We start from the raw sequence: 20,336 nt of genomic DNA on the forward strand, positions 1-20,336 counted from the left end.
CTTTACATTCCTCTAAACCTGCTTTAGGATATTTAACTACAATGACAAAGGGACAGAAAATCAATTTTCAAAGGTACATATACGTTCCATGAGCGGAATAAGGTCATTTGCCCCATCCAGTCAACCATGGCTGATCTATCTTTCCCTCTCAACCCCATTCTCCTGCCTTCTCCCCATAGTCCCTGACACCCGCACTAATCTACACACTAATCACCTTTACTAAAAAAGGTAGCTAAGATACATAGAACATAGTCAGATGCTAATTTTAAAGACGTCTACTCGCTGGAGTTTAGAAGAATGAGGGGAACCTCGTTGAAACTTACCGAATAGTGAAAGGCTTGGGTAGAGTGGATGTAGAATGAATATTTCGACTAATGGGGGAGTCTAGGGCCAGAGGTCATGGGCTCAGAATTAAAGGACGTTCCTTTAGGAAGAAAATGAGGAGGAATTTCTTTAGTCAGAGGGTGGTGAATCTGTGGAATTCATTGCCACTGAAGGCTGTGGAGGCCATCAATTGATATTTTTAAGAGAGAGATAGACATTTTCTTGGTTAGTACGAGGTGTCAGAGGTTATGGGTGGGGGAGGCAGGAGAGTGGGGTTGAGAGTGAGAGATAGTTCAGCCATGATTGAATGGCTGCATGGACTTGATGGGCCGAATGGCCGAATTCTGCTCCTTTCACTTATGAACGTGACATTGAACAAGGAAAGGAAATATTAATGACATATTTTTGTTTTTCAAGTTGATACTGACATTTATCCTCTTTCATAATTGTGCTAAATATCATTTAGTCTCACAAACAGAATGTGCCACAACACTTAAAAAAAAAAACTTGCAAGTTTAAGACGACAAGCACAAAATGCTGGAGTAACTCAGCGGGACAGGCAGCATCTCTGGAGAGAAGGATTGGATGTCGATTCAGGTCGAGACCCTTCTTCAGACTGAGAGTCGGGGGAAAGGGAAACATGAGATATAGCCGGTGATGGAGAGAAATATAGAACGTGCCTTTGACAAACTCAGTGTGGCAACCCCTGACTTTAAAGAACTAGATGATACATCAAAACTAAGAATAATCCTTGGCGAAGGAAATACGGCACATCTTGGTGCACAATACGTAACAGCATGCCATAACCTGAGAGACGGTGAATGACCAACATGCACATATGTACGCACACACTAATCGACATTAACTAACACTAAGAAATTAATATTGAATTGCTAAACTTGCTATTGTGTTGTACTGCTTACAGCGGCAAGAACGTGTAACAATCAATAAAGGGCAATAGGCCTATTGCAAGTTTATGTACAGGGACATATCTATCCATGCCCTGTATAGTTGTATTTATACTTATGCATTTCAAATATGTATGTCATGTTTTATACTTTGGCAATATAACATTGTTTTTTTATCATGCCAATAACGTTTTTAAATTGAAAAATTGAAATTGATAGAACAAATGAATTAAAGATATGCAAACATGTAATGATGATAAAGGAAAAGGCCATTCATTGTTAGCTGTTTAAGAATTGTTGATAAAGGCGAGAGACAGTCACTTTTTTTTAACACATCACAGTAAAATTTTAATAGTATTTTTAAAAGGTTTTTTCTCTTGTGACTGATGTTTTACGGTCGGGGTTGATTCATCAGTGCTAAGGTGACAGACTGTTTCAACATTAATGTGGGAATGTTACAATTTACAAAATTAGATATCCCATTCTCATTTGAAATACCCAAAACAATTAAAATATCATTAATACGCAAGCTTAGACAAAACACTTGTAATAATGACGATATGTTTGCAAAACTGCATCTTGTGCAACAGGGTTTCCCGAAATCACATTCCATCCATAAGAAATGTTTAAACGAAAAATGTTTACAGCATGTTTTTTCTGGTGTAAATTTAACAACAAAATCCCCGCTTCTGATGGAACCAGCACACAAAGGCACTGTGGGTTTGAAAGATTTCACATTGTGGCTCTGTTTTTATCAGGCGTTTGCTCGTTTCAAAAGGACATGTTTCACCCGGAGCAGAAATCACTACATTTACACGTTAGATTCTGAACGAGCCATTCATTTATCTGGTAACTTCAATGGTGAGTGATTTAATAAACAACGTTGCATTTAGTGCAATTCTACCAACAAAGTTACATAGATTAAAAAAAAAGTGACTATTTACAATCGGGAATGATTAACACACAGGGTTAAAAATTCATTTTCCATGTATCGGAAACGCTCCGCAGAAAATAATTAGACATTTTAGTTTGAAAAAAGTGAGACTTTTGCAAAACTTTGTGCTTCAATTTAGAACTTTAAAAAAAAAAGTAAATTTTCACTTTATGAGGCTGCTGGATCGTCATTGATTTTATCCTGTAGATTGTTATCTATAAATTCATCTCTGGTTGATATCAATTGATGTGCTGTTGTTGAGGTGTCTCTCAATCTTAGAGTTGAATTTTGTAGATGGACTAGTCTTTATTGCCGATAGGGCCTGTCCCACTTGGCAGTCGTTTGCGCGTCACGCAGATGTCGTGTGAAGATATTGTACATGACAAAATCCTGCGCGGCCGCGCCTATGTCATCGCGCACCGTGCCCGCTTAATGCGCACCGTGCGCGCATCACGTGCGTGTCACGACACGCGCGTCGTGCGTCGTGACGCGTAAATGGTGTCGCATAAATTACACACAACTGACGGCCAAGCGGGACAGGCCCTTAAATAAAGCAACATGCCTCGTCTGTTCTGGCGTTTGAAGATATACTTCCACGCACATATTTTTGACAGGCCCAGTTATAGATTATGCAACATTGCACATAACAGATTATTCCAGATCTCTAACTGATCCAATTTCTATTCCAAGTTGGATTAATCTGCACACAACAAGCGTGTGTTAAATTATTGCGCAGGAAGGAACCGCAGATGCTGGTTTAAACCGAAGACAGACACAAAAAGCTGGAGTGACTCAACGGGTCAGAGAGCGTCCCTGGAGAAAAGGAATGGGTGAAAAGGAAGAGGAATGGATCGAGACACTTCCTCGGACTGAGAGTCGGGAGAAAGGGAAACGAGAGATATAGGCGGTGATGCTTAGAGATATAGAACAAATGAATGAAAGATATTTATTCAAAATTCTCTCAGGGCGGCATGGTGGCACAGCGGTAGAGTTGCTGCCTTATAACACTTGCAGCGTCAGAGATCTTGGCTGTGGGTGCTTGTCTGTACAGAGTTTGTATGTTCTCCCTGCGACCTGAGGGGGTTTTCGCCAAGAACTTCAGTTTGTTCCCACATGCCAAAGACGTACAGGTTTGCGGGTTAATTGGCTTGGGTATAAATGTAAATTGCCTCTACTGTGTGTAGGATAGAGTTAGTGTGTGGGGATCGCTGGTCGGTATGGACTCAGTGGGCCAAAGGGCTTGTATTTTTAAACTAAACTAAACTAAAGTATGCAAAAAATTAATGATGATAAAGGAAACGGGCCATTGTTAGGTGAAAACGAGTTATATGACAATGAAACTCACCAGGACAACAGTGAAACTTGTACATTAGTGTGCTTAATGTATGGTTTAGTTCACAGTGGTGATCATTGTCATTATGTTGCAATGAAAACATTAGGCTAGAGATCTGTCATAGTCAATGGAAACTAATTTGGATGAGGAACACAACACACTTGTAACTATGTTGCCCATCCAATGCCAGAGGCCAAATCCATACTTCTACACAAAAAGACACAAAGTGCTGGAGTAACTCAATGGGTTAGGCAGCACCTCTGGAGAACATGGATAGGCGGCGTTTTGGGTTGAAATCTTTCTTTTGTCACCTATCCATGTTCTCCAGGGATGCCACATGACCCGCTGAGTTAAGAATCATACAGCGTGCAAACATCCCCTTCGGCCCGACTTGCCCATGCCGACCAACATGCTCCATCTAACCTAGACCCACCTGCCTGCGTTTGACCCATATCATTCTAAGCCTGTCCTACCCAGCACTCTGTGTCCTTTTGTGTATCAACCAGCATCTGTGGTTCCGTGTCTCTGCAAATATCTACCCCTTATTTTTAATTTTTTTTTTCACTCTCATCAGCAATGTACAGTCAAACTTCAACCAGACCATGAATATATGAAACGTTAACAGTTCAACCTGAAAAACGAATTTAAAATTCAACAACAATTAGATAAATCAAAACAGCAACATTTCAAATGACATCCAATTCCATGTATTTGGACATTCCAATTTGCACGGCTTAAATTCTAAACCACGTATGAACTTCATTGATGGTAAAATATTTACAAGCTATAACTTATTGAATGGAAGCTTTTCTTCCTTAATCGCAAGGTGTGTAGAAATATTGGGCTGAGACTGAGTAAACATGCAGTCATGGCAACAAAGCAGAATTCTCAGAATTATGCTGGTAATTGCTAAAATCGTTAAACATTATCAAAGCATTTAGTTCCGTTTCATTTCAAAACCGATTCCATTTTTCTGCACGATCTTCCCTGGTTGCTTTCACCTCCGACTGTTCCATTCAAGTACGTTTCCCGCGCGGGTACTTTTTTTTTTTTTTTTGTTCCAATCTTCAACTTTTTCCTTTGCTTTCCAAAGAAGCCGCGGCTGGAATTAGCATGACTTTGTTACTGGCAACCTGCACTAGCAGCGGGAGTAGGCTATAAGTCCAGCGCACCATGTAAAATGAATGGTATTTTCGCTAAGGTTCCAGGATGACGGAAAGCCGAAATGATGGTTTGTGAAGTTTAATGAAATGTGTTGAACAGACAGACTAATAACCAGTAGGTTGCGATCTTCCCCCCTCATTTATATACTTGACCCCCTCAAGAGTCTATTGTTTCTGTTAACATTTCCCAACAGTGCAAATGTTCTATCTACATCAGCCCCATAGTTTATCCAATCTTCGAGGTGGAAAATAAGGTACAGTCCATAATCGTATAGGATCATCTTCTTGTCTGCAGAGACTATCAAGTTGTCACCAGTTGATTTTTGCTGCTGAGGCATGTGTTCAGTCTAGCCTTCCCATCCTTCCCAGAGTTGTCCTCTGAAATAAACCACAAAGCTAGATTTAAAAAAAACTTCGTTTCCACAATTGGTTTGTTTAAGAAAGAAGTGCAGATGCTGGAAAAATCGAAGGTAGATTAAAATGCTGGAGAAACTCAGTGGGTGAGGCAGCATCTATGGAGCGAAGGAATAGGCGACGTTTCGGGCCGAGACGGCCCGAAACATCGCCTATTCCTTCGCTCCATAGATGCTGCCTCACCCGCTGAGTTTCTCCAGCATTTTTGTCTATCCACAATTGGTTTCCACTTTAAGTAAGATTGATGGCAATGTGATGTACAAACTATTGGTAATCAACAGAGAGTTTTTGGTTACGGGAAAGGAGGCCAAGATGATTTCCTTTCCTTGGGACAGAAGGAAGAATGTTCCTTACCCCGACTTGTTTAAGTGCACAAATCTACATTAAATGTCGACAAGATGAACAGGCATTAATGACATCTTAAAATAAATTGAGGCCAAAGATCGTAAGAATACCTCCAAATTCCACATTCAGAGACGGTTTCTAGCCCGCTGTAATCAGGCAACTGAACCATTCTAACACCCTGGATAGTGGGCCTAGATAGATACCATTCTATCAACACCCTATATAGCTATTATCTACCTCATTGGAGACCCTTGGACTGTCTTTAATTTGAAGACTACACTTTATGTTGTGCTAAAGTTTGCGTACAGTTTTGCGTCTCCTAATCTGAGGAAAGCCATTCTTGCCATCGAGGGAGTACAGAGAAGGTTCACCAGACTGATTCCTGGGATGTCAGGACTTTCATATGAAGAAAGACTGGATAGACTCGGCTTGTACTCGCTAGAATTTAGAAGATTGAGGGGGGATCTTATAGAAACGTACAAAATTCTTAAGGGGTTGCACAGGCTAGATGCAGGAAAATTGTTCCCGATGTTGGGGAAGTCCAGACCAAGGGGTCACAGTTTAAGGATAAGGGGGAAATCTTTTAGGACCGAGATGAGAAAAACATTTTTCACACAGAGAGTGGTGAATCTCTGGAATTCTCTGCCACAGAATTCTCTGCCACAGAGGGTAGTTGAGGCCAGTTCATTGGCTATATTTAAGAGGGAGTTAGATGTGGCCCTTGTGGCTAAAGGTATCAGGGGGTATGGAGAGAGGGCAGGTACAGGATACTGAGTTGGATGATCAGCCATGATCATATTGAATGGCGGTGCAGGCTCGAAGGGCCGAATGGCCTACTCCTGCACCTATTTTCTATGTTTCAATGTTTCTAAACGTTATTCCCTTATTTCTGTATACTGTGGATGGCTCCAGTGGAAATATGCATTGTCTTTCCGCTGACTGGAATGGGTGAAAAATAATCTTTTAAAAAAATGTCAGGCCACGGTTACAATGACAGGATATTAAATGAATTACAGGGGGAAGGTTAGTGAAAGGTCAGCACACTAATATCATTTCAAGTAAAAAACAAACTCACAATGTTATAAATGCATGCAGTGTTTTAGTAGGTTAATGCAGCAGAAGAGAAATAAAGAATATTTTGAGTTGTCCTTCACTGAGAAATCAGTGCTGATGAAAAGAAAAGTAAAAGACAGTCATTAGGATTTTGGAGCCAGAAAACGAAACAGTTACCACACATTCCGTAAGATAATGTAATCGGACTTCAATGTAATTTTGTTTTGAATGCAATTCCCAATTCTCTAAAAGTCTTGCGTTGTTGCAAAGAGTGAGGCCCAGCGTAAATTGGAGGAGCAGCACCTCATATTTGGCTTGTGTAGTTTATGGTATGTCCCAGCGGTATGAACATTGACTTCTCTAATTTTAGATAGCCTTTGCTCACTCCTTCCTTCCCCACCCCCTTCCCAGCGCTCCCACAAAGCCCACTGTCTCCGCCTGTCCCTTTCTTTTTTGATGTGAGTAACTGTTTCTTTGAATAATCTCACCAAGTACACAGTTTATACAAGAAGACTTTTTTTCGATCATGCTAATGTGAGGTAATATGGAGGAACAGTAGTGTTTGCATGCAAGAAACAACGGGGTCTTTGCCACCGTCGAGGAGCTGTAGACAAATCTAATTGAAGGATTTTCCCGCTCTACTCACAGGGACTTGGAGTGTGGTCTCTTCGTTTTGGGCCATTTCCGGCGCTGATATTGCCTGGTTTGTAAGTGACAAAGACAAAAAGAAAAACAGCTTGGCATCTTGAAACAGGAACTGAAAAGCGGAACATGCAGGAAGGCAAATAATGAACAGATTCATTTTGAATTTAAATTCAAATCATGGATGATAACAGAGGTAAAGAGAAAGGGGCCCAGAATTAGATTACTGGATAATTTACATACTTACTGATATCAGTCCGTATACACAGTCTTATCGTATTATCTGATCACAGTTTGACGGTTATATGCATAAACAATGGGTGCAGCTCTTTTCAATAGAGAGATATAATGCAAAGCAATATCCTGAAGAAAGGTCATCAATGTGAGTGTGTTTCGTCAGAGCAATGATGCTATCTGACTTCCTGATTATTCCCAGCATTTACTCTGACCAGTCTTGCCTGATTACAAAAATGTAATATATCTTAAATTTCTGGTCCTTCTGCAGTTGTACAGAGTCCTAGTGAGACCACACCTGGAGTATCGTGTGCAGTTTTGGTCTCCAAATTTGAGGAAGGACATTCTTGCTATTGAGGGAGTGCAGCGCAGGTTTACAAGGTTAATTCCCAGGATGGCGGGACTGTCATATGCTGAGAGAATGGAGCGGCTGGGCTTGTATGCTCTGGAATTTAGAAGGGTGAGAGGGAATCTTATTGAAAATATTAAGGGTGTGGATACACTAGGGACAGGAAACATATTCCCGATGTTGGGGGAGTCCAGAACCAGGGGCCACAGACAGTTTAAGAATAAGTGGCAAGCCATTTAGAACGGAGATGAGGAAACACTTCTTCACACAGGGGGTTGTGAGTGTATGGAATTCTCTGCCTCAGAGGGCGGTGGAGGCCGGTTCTCTGGATACTTTCAAGAGAGAGCTAGATAGGGCTCTTGAAGATAGCGGAGTCAGGGGAGAAGGCAGGAACAGGGTACTGATTGAGGATGATCAGCCATGATCACATTGAATGGCGTTGCTGGCTGGAAGGGCCGAATGGCCTACACCTGCACCTTTTGTCTGTTGTCTATTGTCTGATTTCTAAACATAAAGTCACTCATAACACTCACCCCAATAAATGACACACTCAATTATTTCTCCACATGGATATAAGATATTTGTAATTGTATGCAAATATAATTTTATACTTCATCTTATTGATTGTAATATATCATAATTATGTACCTACATTAAACTAGGATTATTAGTGAAAATTCCCATGAAGAATATGGTTGGTTTTATTGTGTAAAATGCTATCATTGAAACAGTATTGTCTGATTAAACAATTACCTGTATTGATCAAACTTTTCTTCATCTTTTTCTCCTAAACAAAAAAAAAATCTCAATCAATTAAGGGATCATCATTGGTATTTCAATGCGGAGATATCCATTAGAATTGGTGAAGAACAGTTCGAAGTCGACTGCAACTTGAGAATAGTGTTGGAATCCCCCTTCCATTTACTCCATCTACATAGAAACATAGAAAATAGACGCAGGAGTAGGCCATTCGGCCCTTCGAGCCTGCACTGCCGTTCAATATGATCATGGCTGATCATCCAACTCAGTATCCTGTACCTGCCTTCTCTCCATACCCCCTGATCCCTTTAGCCGCAAGGACCACATCTAACTCCCTCTTAAATATAGCCAATGAAATGGCCTCAACTACCCTCTGTAGCAGAGAATTCCAGAGATTCACCACTCTCTGTGTGAAAAATGTTTTTCTCATCTCGGTCCTAAAAAATTTCCCCCTTATCCTTAAACTGCGACCCCTTGTTCTGGACTTCCCCAACATCGGGAACAATCTTCCTGCATCTAGCCTGTCCAACCCCTTAAGAATTTTGTAAGTTTCTATAAGATCCCCCCTCAATCTTCTAAATTCTAGCGAGTACAAGCCGAGTCTATCCAGTCTTTTTTCCTCAATACCCCTCAAGCTGCCTCGGCAAGGCCACCAGTGTTATCAAGGATCCCGACCCGAAACGTCGCCCATTCCTTCTATCCAGAGATGCTGCCTGTCCCGCTGAGTTAGCCCAGCAGTTTGTGGAGCAGCAACAGTCTCACCCACCCTCTTCTCCCCTCTCCCATCAGGCACAAGGTACAGAAGTGTTTAAAACGTACACCTCCAGTTTCAGGGACAGTTTCTTCCCTGCTGTTATCAGGCAACTGAACCGTCCTACCTACAACTGGAGAGCAGTCCTGAGCTACCATGTACCTCATTGGAGACCCTCGGACTATCTATGATCAGTCTTTATCTTCCACTAAACATTATTTCCATTACTTTCCTGATTAAAAAAAAATGTAATTTATCTTAAATTTCTAAACATAAATTCACAACGATCACCCCAATAAATGACATACTAAATTCTTTCTCAACATGGATATATGATATCTGTAATCTGTACACTGTGGATGGCTCCATTGTAATCATGGATAGTCTTTTCGCTGACTTGTTAGCGCAACAAAAGCTTTTCAGTATTGCCTAATTGGAGACCGTCAGATCTTTACTGGATTTTATCTTGCACTAAATATTAGTCCCTTTATCTTGTATCTGTAAACTGTGGACGGCTCGTTTGTATCCATTTCTAGTCTTTCCGCTGACTGGATAGCACGCGACAAAACGCTTTTAACTGTACCTCGATACATGCGATAATAAACAAAACGTAATCACTAAACTAACTAAAGAATGAGCTTGTTGTGTTTTCCACACACACACGTCCAGTTCTAGTTCAGATAGCTGCACCAACCTACATTAGTGCTTTCAGTGAAAGAGTGCAAAGATATATAACAAATTGCTCAGCCCTTGTGCTGCATCCCGTAAAAATCAATATTAATGACGTACCAGAAATGAACTCTTAAGGTTTAATAAGCCATAACGGTCAACCATAAATTTTAAATAGAGCATTAATTTCTTTATGAGCTGCATTATTCACTTAATGGCTCCCTAAAGTAATTACCCTGATTAATCTAATATATTCTGTACTCTGCTCTCGACCAATCTTTCCGTATCGATTCATAAATTATAAATATATAGAACAACTTTTTTTCACTTGTTTGCACATAAAGTCATTAATCTTAATAATAAGTATTTGGTAATCAGCTTTCATACGTGCACTGTGATCTATCATGATGTTGGCCATCGAACCAAGAGGGGGGGGGGGCTTCGAGGGGAGGGCATCGAGAGCAAAGAGGGACCATTGGACCACATTGAACACTTTGCAACTTTGTCAGTGCCTTTGCGTGGTGACTCTTTATATACCTTATGTATGGTTTGCAAAACAAAGAATTCAACAGTGATATGTAACACATGATAATAAAGTATCTATCTATCACTCACTCATGCACTCACTCACTCACCCATCCATCCATCCATCCATCCATCCATCCATCCATCCATCCATCCATTCATTCATTGTACCTGTGTCCATATTCCTGGTGCGTGGATTACATTTCTTAAAGCCACGGCAGGTTCGGAGTTCCATTAGCTGCACGTGCAGCTGGTTCAAAACATCTCGGTCTAGCGTGTTCACTGCGTTCATCAGCTGTAACGGGAAAATATGAGATTTGATTAAATGGTCCATCGATCGTGCATGTGCATTAAAATAATTTGCTTTGAAATACATTGTTCGGGTAGGCAAACTAGAATTCGGTCTCGACCCGAAATGTCACCCATTCCTTCTCTCCAGAGATGCTGCCTGTCCCGCTGAGTTACTCCAGCATTTTTTTATGCCTATCTTCAAGCTGGAATTCTACATAGCTTAAGAGAACACAATCTTTCTACAGCACATTCAATGCTCAAGTATTTGCTTGAAGTATTGCTCGCCATTGTTCAGCACCAGACTAATATTTAACGGTGCAGACTGGGCTTGTTAAACCAGCATGAACAAACCTTATGTTATTCACATAATGTGAATTAGGTTCCTCTGCCAAATCAATTAGCTTGTGTGATAATCTGGCCACAGTGTTAACTTTACTTGCATCTTGGGATGTCAGTCCTTAGCTCCCTGAAAGTGGCAATGCCAATAGTTTAGTTTAGTTTAGAGATATAGCGTGGAAACAGGCCCTTCGGCCCACCAGGTCTATGTTGACCAGCGATCCGTGTACAATAGCACCTACACACTAGGGACAATTTAAAATTTATAATCTTTACCAATGTCTAATTGACCTGCAAACCTGTACGTTTTTTTGAGTGTGGGAGGAAATCAGAGCACCTGGAGAAAACCCCCGCGGGTCACGGGGAGAATGTACAAGCTGAACCGACAGCACCCATAGTCGGGATCGAACCAGGGTCTCTGGTGCTGTAAGGCGGCAACTCTACCGCTGCGCCACCATGCCGTACTAGATGGTAAAGAAGGCGTATGGTATGCTTGTCTTCAACGGTCGGGGCATTGAGTATCAGTGTCAGGAAGTCATGTTGCAGTTCTGTAGGACATTGGATGGGCCACATTTGCACTATTGCATGCAGTCCTGGTCGCCCCCATTACAGGATGAATGTGGAGGTGAAGGAAAGCTGTACCAGAATGTTGTCTGCGTTACAAGCTGTTATAACAAGCTTGGTTTGTTTTCTTTGGAGCGTTGGAGGCGGAGGGGCGACTTGATAGAAGTATATAGGATTACGAGAGGCACAGATAGGGTAGACAATCAGAAACGTATCGCCAGGGTGCTGATGGCAAAGACAAACAAACATAGAAACATAGAAATTAGGTGCAGGAGTACAGGCCATTCGGCCCTTCGAGCCTGCACCGCCATTCAATATGATCATGTCTGATCATCCAACTCAGTATCCTGTACCTGCCTTCTCTCCATACCCCCTGATCCCTTTAGCCGCAAGGACCACATCTAACTCCCTCTTAAATATAGCCAATGAAATGGCCTCAACTACCTTCTGTGGCAGAGAATTCCAGAGATTCACCACTCTCTGTGTGAAAAAATGTTTTTCTCATCTCGGTCCTAAAAGATTTCCCCCTTATCCTTAAACTGCGACCCCTTGTTCTGGACTTCCCCAACATCGGGAACAATCTTCTTGCATCTAGCCTGTCCAACCCCTTAAGAATTTTGTAAGTTTCTATAAGATCCCCCCCTCAATCTTCTAAATTCTAGCGAGTACAAGCCGAGTCTATCCAGTCTTTTCTCCTCAATACACCTCAAGTGCCACATCTAACTCCCACTTAAATATAGCCAATGAACTGGCCTCAACTACCCTCTGTGGCAGAGAGTTCCAGAGATTCACCACTCTCTGTGTGACAAGAGGGCAAAGCTTTGAGGTGAGAGGAGGAGAGGATATGCAGGGTGGGGAGAGGTGGGTGCATGGGACGCACGGCTAGGATGGAGGCAGGCAACATAGTGGCATCTAAGAGGCTTCTAGATAGGCACCTGGTGAAGCCGGGAATGGAGGGATATGGACCACGTGCAGGCAGATGACATTAACTTAACTTAACATTAACTGGACGGCACGGAGGTACAGTGGCAGAGTTGCTGACTTACAGAGCCAGAGGCCTGACCATGGGCACTTGTCTGTACAGAGTTTGTACGTTCTCCCCATGACCTGCGTGGGTTTCGTCCGGCTGCTCCAGTTGTTCCAGTTTCCTCCCACGCTTCAAACATGTAAGGGTTTGTAGGTTAATTGGATGATTTGATTGTAAATTGTCCCCAGTGCGTGTAGGGTACTGTTAAGTATGCGGGGACCGCTAGGTCAGCGCCGACTCGGTGGGCCGAAGGGCCTGTTTCCACGCTGTATCCCTAAGGCAACTAAACTAAGCTTGGCATCATGTTCGGCTTGGCCATTGTGGGATGAAGGGCCCGTGCCTCTGCTCTGTTCTATGGTCTCTGAAAATTCAGCCACATTACTGATATAGAGGTTCCTCATTTTCTGTGTCTATTTTTAAATCTGGTTCCCCTGTTTCACTTTTGTGCGGTGATGATTTTGTAAAGAGGCAGAATTTTGACAGCTGGTCCTGGTTTTTACAGAAGCAGCAGTTCAGCTGAGTTGGCCCCATCACCGAGGGTCAAGATAGAGAGTAAACATGGAGCATGTTGGAAAGATGAGAGGATTGGAGAATGCTGAGAGAATGGAGCGGCTGGGCTTGTATACTCTGGAATTTAGAAGGATGAGAGGGAATCTTACTGGAACAGGATCGAACTTGGGTCTCTGATGCTGCAGGAGCAAAGAGGTCCTTCTGCAGTTGTACAGAGCCCGAGTGAGACCACACCTGGAGTATTGTGTGCAGTTTTGTTCTCCTAATTTGAGGAAGGACATTCTTGCTATTGAGGGAGTGCAGCGTAGGTTTACAAGGTAAACAAGGCGCTGTAAGGCAGCTGTGCCACCCCTAATGCCCAAGCCTAATGGCTTATTTGCTTATGATCCATGTGCTGGAGATTGGGAAACTGTTCCAGCTGTGTGGTTCCTTGGATGTTCGTGCCTGGGAGCAGATGGCACCGAGCAACACGCTGTCCTCGCCCTCAACCAAAGTGTCACAAAGTATTCAAGGCACAGAAACAAACCACTTCACACCACAAGTCCTTGGCGCACTATTACACATGAAATGTTCCACACCAGCATCTCTCACCAATACAGCTCGGTGCAGTGGCACAGCGGTATAGTCGCTGGAGACCCAGCTTCGATCCTGACTACGGGTGCTGTCTGTACAGAGTTTGTACGTTCTCTCTGTGACCGCGTGGGTTTTCTCCGGGTGCACCGGCTTCCTCCCACTCTCCAAAGACATACAGGTTTGGAGGTTAAATGTGTAAGGAAGGAACTGCAGATGTCGGTTTATACCAAAGATAGACACAAAATGCTGGAGTAACTCAGCGGGTCAGGCAGCATCTCTGGAGAGAAGGAATGGGTGACATTTTGGGTTGGAACCCTTCTTCAGACTCAAGGTTAATTGACTTTGGTAAATTGTCGCTGGTGTTTTTGATAGCGGCAGGTTAAAGGCGTTCACTGGTCTGTGGGGACTCGTGGAGCCGAAGGGCCTGTTTCCACTCTGTATCTCTAAAGTCTAAAGTCCAAACCTATACAAAGCTTTAATGCTGTTTACTAATAGTGCCCCGACTTAGGCAATTAGTGGCTGGGAAGTAGGACTAGGAGGATCCTCCAGTGCTTCTACTCAGCGGCGGTGGAAAGCATCTTGTCCGGAAATATTACCATCTGGTTTGGGAATTGCTCTGCCCAGGACAAGAATGCTCTGCAGAGAGTAGTGCGTTCAGCCGAACGCACTATGGGAACTTCACTCGCCCCCCTGCAGGAACTATACATCAGGAGGTGCAACTCCAGAGCCAATAAAATCATGGGAGACCCCTTCCACCCCTGCAACAGACTGTTCCAGCTGCTACGGTCAGGCAAACGCCTCTGTTGCCATGCTGTGAGAACGGAGAGGTTGAGAAGGAGTTTCTTCCCAGAGGCCATTCGGACTGTAAACTCCTATCTCACCAGGGACTAACGTTACTGAACCTTTTTCCTTCCGCCCACAATGGTCAATATGTAAAAGAATATGTGGTTCTGTTTGTAGTTTGTTTGGTTGTTTGTTTGTTTGTCTTTTTGCACAAAGTCCGCGAGCATTGCCACTTTCATTTCACTGCACATCTCGTATATTAATGTGACGAATAAACTTGACTTGACTTGACTTGAGTCTTGTATAATTAAGGGGCGTGTAGAGGGGGCAGGATTCAATTAGTGAGGTATTGACATCCAACTAGATCCCACTTCACAGGCAGCTCCATATAATGCTCAATATTAGCAACACCATGTGCCGTTGGCAGTACGTGTTTGAAAATGTGCAACAAAATATCTCGAACACTACTGGAGAGAAGGAATGGGTGGTGTTTCAGATCAAGACCCTTCCTCGTGTAGAAGGTGTCATCTTTATATCCTTCCATATCTCCAGTCTCCCTCTCCCCTGACTCTCAGTCTGAAGAAGGGTCTCGACCCAAAACGTCACCCATTCCTTCTCTCCAGAGATGCTGCCTGTCCCACTGAGTTACTCCAGCATTTTGTGTCTATCTTCTGTGTAAACCAGCATCTGAAGTTCCTTCCTGCACATCTATGTGTTGCCGAACAGGCTTTCTGTAGTACATAATTCCAATGGAACGAGCATCAATTAATGGAACCAGAAGTATTGCTTCCACCTAATGGCAATCACTAGCTGCTTAGTTTCCATATCATGAATATGTAACAATTACGGATATGCAGCAGAACTAATGTTGAACAATTAATGCTGATTTAGTTGCAATTTGTCAGCTTTCGTAAACATCATGGAGTTAAGCAATAATGATAAGAGATGACACACTATTTTCTTGTAAACGCAAGGCAAAAGGAACTGCAGATGCTAGAATCTCGCAGAGAACACAAAGTGCTGGAGTAAGTTAACGGGTCAGACACCATCTCCAGAGGACATGGACAGATGATGTTTCAGGTCAGGTCTGAAGAAGGGTCCCAACCTGAATCATAACCTATCCAAAATTAGACACAAATGGCTAGAGTAACTCAGCGGGGCAGGCAGCATCTCGGGAGAGATGGAATGGGTGACATCTCGGGTCAAGACCCTTCTTCCGACTGAGAGTCAGGACAGAGGGAGACACAGAGATAAGGAAGGGTAAGGTGTGAAAACGAGACATCAAGGAGATGAAGCCAAGGAAAAGATTGTTAGCTGGGAGAAGGTGACAACAAGGCAAACAGAGATGATTTGTGATCGGGGCAGTCAGACTGGTGGGAGAACAGAGAAGGGGAAGGGATGGAGAGAGAGGGAAAGCAAGGGTTACTTGAAGTTAGAGAAGTCAATGTTCATACCGCTGGGGTGTAAGCTGCCCAAATGAAAAATGAGGTGCTGTTCCTCCAATTTGTGCACTCAGTCTGAAGAAGGGTCTCGACCCGAAACCTCAGCCATTCCTTCTCACCAGAGATGCTGCCCGTCCCACTGAGTTACTCCAGCTTTTTTTGTCTATCTTTGTGTAAACCAGCATCTGCAGTTCCTTGCTATGCCTTAACCCATCCATGCCCTCTAGAGATGCTGCCTGAGCTTCTAAATTACTCCAGCATTTTGTGTTCTTGTAAGCTTGTTATTTAGCAAATGTAGCTTAGTTCAGTTTAGTTTACCGAGACAGCGTAGAAACAGGCCCTTCGGCCCACTGATTCTGCGCCGACCCGTACACTAGTGCTGTCCGACTCACTAGGGACAATTTACAGAAGCCAATCAGCCTACAAAGCTGCACGTCTTTGGAATGTGGGAGGAAACCGGAGCAGGGAGAACGTGCAAACTCCGTACAGACAGCACCCGTAGTCAGGATCGAACCTGGGACTCTGGCGCTGTGAGGCAGAACTGCTGATGGTGACTTTTACCTGGTATGGGTCCGTGTTGAGGTCAAAATACTCCAGGAATCCGGTGGCAAACTCACAGAAGAGGAAGTTGTGGGTCTCATTGAATGTCCTCAAACACCAGTAGGTGTTGTTGTTTGCACTGGTACACGCACAGAACGGCCCCACTGGAACAGAGAGCAGATTTATTAGTCAAAAGATGCCAGCCAGTTCCCACACACTAGTGGGGAATCACACCCATTGAGTTCGAAACATAGAAAATAGCATCTCAGCATCTCAGCGTTTGCAGACTTTTGTGTTGCCGTGGGAACATATCTTCAGCCTAGTCATAGAAACATAGAAAATAGGAGCTGGGGTAGGCCATTCGGCCCTTCGAGCCAGCACCACCATTCATTATTATCATGGCTGATCATCCAAAAATAGTACCCCGTTCCTGCTTTCTCCCCATATTCCGTAATTCTGTTAGCCCTAAGAGCTAGACCTAACTTTCTCTTGAAAACATCCAGTGAATTGGCCTCCACTGCCTTCTGTGGCAGAGAATTCCACCGATTCACAACTCTCTGGGTGAAAACGTTTTTCCTCATCTCAGACCTAAATGGCCTCCCCCTTATTCTGAATAAGGGAGTTTGGATGTCAGACTGGCTAGCTATCAGTTGATCGCAAAGTAGGATTTCATCAGACTGAGTACAAATAAGTCGAACGATATGTCCTTTTGTCCCTCCCTCCCAGAAACAAATGAACATTAGTTTTTGTTCAAATCAGATCTAAGGTTCATATCCCATATCAGTTGAAATGTTTACCAGTGACTATATTTAGTGCCTGCTTTTCCAACTATTTTTTCAGCACTACATTAATAGGTACAATAAACCAAGATTAAACTCTTCCAGGAATGTTAGTTCAGTTCATTAAGCAAGTCTGATTTAAGTGGGCCACATAGGTTATATGTTAACGTTAGTGTAGAGAGTGTCACAGCCCAGACCGTTCAGTCCATTGAATCCATGCTGACTATCAACCTCTCATCTGCTATAATCTTGCGTTTTTTCCCCCCCCCCACATTCTCATCAGCGCCCCTCAGATTCTACCGCTCACCCACACGCTCGGGGCAATCTACAGCAGCCAATTAATCTACCGACTCGCACGGCTTTGGGACGAGGGAGGAAACCGAAGCACTCAAAGGAAAACGGGGAGAACATGCAAACTCCACACAGTCAGCTGCCGGGGTCTGGATCGAATCCAGATCTCTGAGGCTGTGAGGGAGCAGCTCTACCAGCTGCACCACTGTTTAGTTTAGTTTAGAGATACAGCACGGAAACAGGCCCTTCGGCCCACCGAGTCCGCACCGACCAGCGATCCCCGCACGTTAGCTCAATCCTACACACACACTAGGGACAATTTACACTTATACCAAGTGTACAAACCCAAGCCAATTCACCAACAAACCTGTACGTCTTTGGAGTGTGGGAGGAAACCGAAGATCTCGGAGAAAACCCACGCGGTCACGGGGAGAACGTACAAAGTCCGTACAGACAGCACCCATAGTCGGGATCGAACCCGGGTCACTGGCGCTGCAAGTGCTGTAAGGTCAACAACTCTACCGCTGCACCACCGTGGTCTCCATTGTACCACAGGTTATAATGTATACAATAATAATCCACTGCCCTGTACACTTACATGTCCAAAATGGGGCTGACTGCCAGTGCTGGTTGTCGTGGGTGAAGCAGGTGAGGCCAGGCATACTGCAGGTGTCGTTATTCCTCAGCCTCTTCAGCAGTTTTCGCATCTTCTTTTTTTTCCTTTCGTCCTTAAATATCCAGGCATTCTGACTTTTCTCCGGGCCTCCTTTCCTACGAGTAAAAACGGAAGTAGAGACAAAAGCTTGGCTTATTCTAGACCCTTTTTTTGCAAAACTTCTAATTGCTCACCAAATTTATCCACGCATTTAACTTAACTTTACGTTTCGTTACAGCATTCATTATATAAGGGTAATGTTGTGGCTATTTGGACAGCCTAAGTAGTCGAGTGATCATGGAGTCACAGTAGAAACAAGGAGCCAGCCAGTCTGATGATGGTCCCGTCCCGAAACGTCACTCATCCATGTTCTCCAAAGATGCTGCCTGACCTGCTGAGCTACTTTAGCATTTAGTGTCTTTTTTAGTCAAACATGGAATTCGGCCCAACTTGTCCATACCAACCAAGATGCCCCATTAAAGCTGGTTCCATTTGCCCGCATACGGCCCATATAACTCTTAACCTTGTGTAGGAAGGAACTGCAGGTGCTGGTTTAAATCCCTCCTGCACTTCTCATCTGCTGGGGTTTGGGAGAACGTGATCCATTTAAGACGCATGCTCATTGTGAAGTCTTTGCTCATGCAAAGACTGTAAAGATGAACATAAGATATAGTCGATTCTCTGCATTTACAACAAATAATAACTTCAAGGAGTGAGTTTGAACAGGGTCACTATGACATTCTGCAAATTATCACTGGGTGTTTTGGACGAGTTAATAACAAACTTTGAAAGTATTTTTTTTAATGGTGATTGACAGATTATTGATAAGTTAGGTTGTCAAAGGTTATTTGGAGAAGGTGGGGAAATGGGTAGAAAGGAACTGCAGATGCTGGTTTAGAAACAAAGATAGACACAAAGTGCTGGAGTAACAGACAGCATCTCTGGAGAACAAGAATGGGTGACGTTTTGGGTTGGAACTCTTCTTCAGACTGAAAGACCAGGAGAATGGGGCTGAGAGGGAAAGATAGACCAGCCATGGTTGAATGGCAGAATAGACTCAATGGGCCGAATGGCATAATTCTGCTTCTATGACATATGATCTTACTTGAAGGGATGATTAGCTCCTTTGTGCTTGAGTTTTCCTTTCATTCCTTTATGCTTCGAGGGGAAACTATGGAAGACAAAGAGGATGATAGAGACATATTTAACAGGCAATGGGAATAAGGATAAGCACACACAAAAAAATAAACTGAGACTATGGATGCCAGGTAGACTGACTTCAGTGTAATCTTCGAGCTCTGAAACCTGCCATTTGCACAATCTTTTAAATGCATTTCCCCACCCCTACACAACAATTTAATAAAGTCAGCCTTAATCTGCAAATTTGTCACCAGAAATCGAATGATCAGAACATGAGTACCCACAGTTAGTACACAGTTTGCTACAGGATTACATACACTTCCAATGGTTGAATGCAGAATAGACTCGATGGGCCAAATGGCCTAATTCTGCTTTATTTACAAAAAAATAAAAAACATCACATTAAGGGGCGGCACGGTGGCACAGCGGTAGAGTTGCTGCCTTACAGTGTCAGAGACCTAGGTTTGATCCTGACTACGGGTGCTGTCTGTACGGAGTTTGTATGCTTTCCCAGTGAGCATGTGGGTTTTCTCCGGGTGCTCTGGTTTCCCACCCACAATGCAAAGACGTACAGGTTTGGAGGTTAATTGGCTTCTGTAAATCGTCCGTAGCGCGTAGAACTGGCGTGCGGGTGATCGCTGGTCGGCGAGGATTCAGCGGGCCGGTGTGGGCCTATTTCCACGCTGTATCTCTAAACTGTACTAAACTAAACTAAAGGTACTCGGTAACCGTTCTCATGCGATTAACTCATCACGAATGACTGGAGCACATTCTCAATGGGAACGATGAAAGGTTGCCTTTAGCGGGTCAACTCTTCACACGGGTCGATAGCTTTGGCCGCCATCTTTGTACGCTTAACTGTAAAATGTCCACGTCACGCCGGTCCAAAGCACCCACTAAAATAACGCAAGTGGGGGACGGGATGAAATGAAAGCCGCACACGCCACGAACAGGAACGGAAAATTGAACGCCAGGAATTGTTCAAAATGCCTCCTTAATTGA

General features: G+C 43.5%; 1 protein-coding gene across 3 annotated transcripts in view; it reads right to left on the reverse strand.

Annotated features, from left to right (window-relative positions):
* Positions 1-1,533: 1,533 nt before the first annotated feature.
* The window catches only part of LOC129707488 (extracellular sulfatase Sulf-2-like), a 146,802-nt gene continuing 127,999 nt past the window's right edge, over positions 1,534-20,336 (reverse strand). For all 3 annotated transcript variants that reach the window (XM_055652545.1, XM_055652544.1, XM_055652546.1), the window contains exons 15-21: positions 19,300-19,365; positions 18,138-18,310; positions 16,491-16,633; positions 10,575-10,698; positions 8,453-8,486; positions 7,121-7,174; positions 1,534-5,040 (exon numbers count right to left, since the gene is read on the reverse strand). In XM_055652545.1, the coding sequence (XP_055508520.1) occupies positions 5,010-5,040; positions 7,121-7,174; positions 8,453-8,486; positions 10,575-10,698; positions 16,491-16,633; positions 18,138-18,310; positions 19,300-19,365 (625 nt within the window). In that variant the 3' untranslated portion in view covers positions 1,534-5,009. The remainder of the gene's footprint in view (positions 5,041-7,120; positions 7,175-8,452; positions 8,487-10,574; positions 10,699-16,490; positions 16,634-18,137; positions 18,311-19,299; positions 19,366-20,336) is intronic.

The sequence above is a fragment of the Leucoraja erinacea genome, chromosome 21, assembly GCF_028641065.1.
Source record: "Leucoraja erinacea ecotype New England chromosome 21, Leri_hhj_1, whole genome shotgun sequence".
NCBI lineage: Eukaryota > Metazoa > Chordata > Chondrichthyes > Rajiformes > Rajidae > Leucoraja > Leucoraja erinaceus.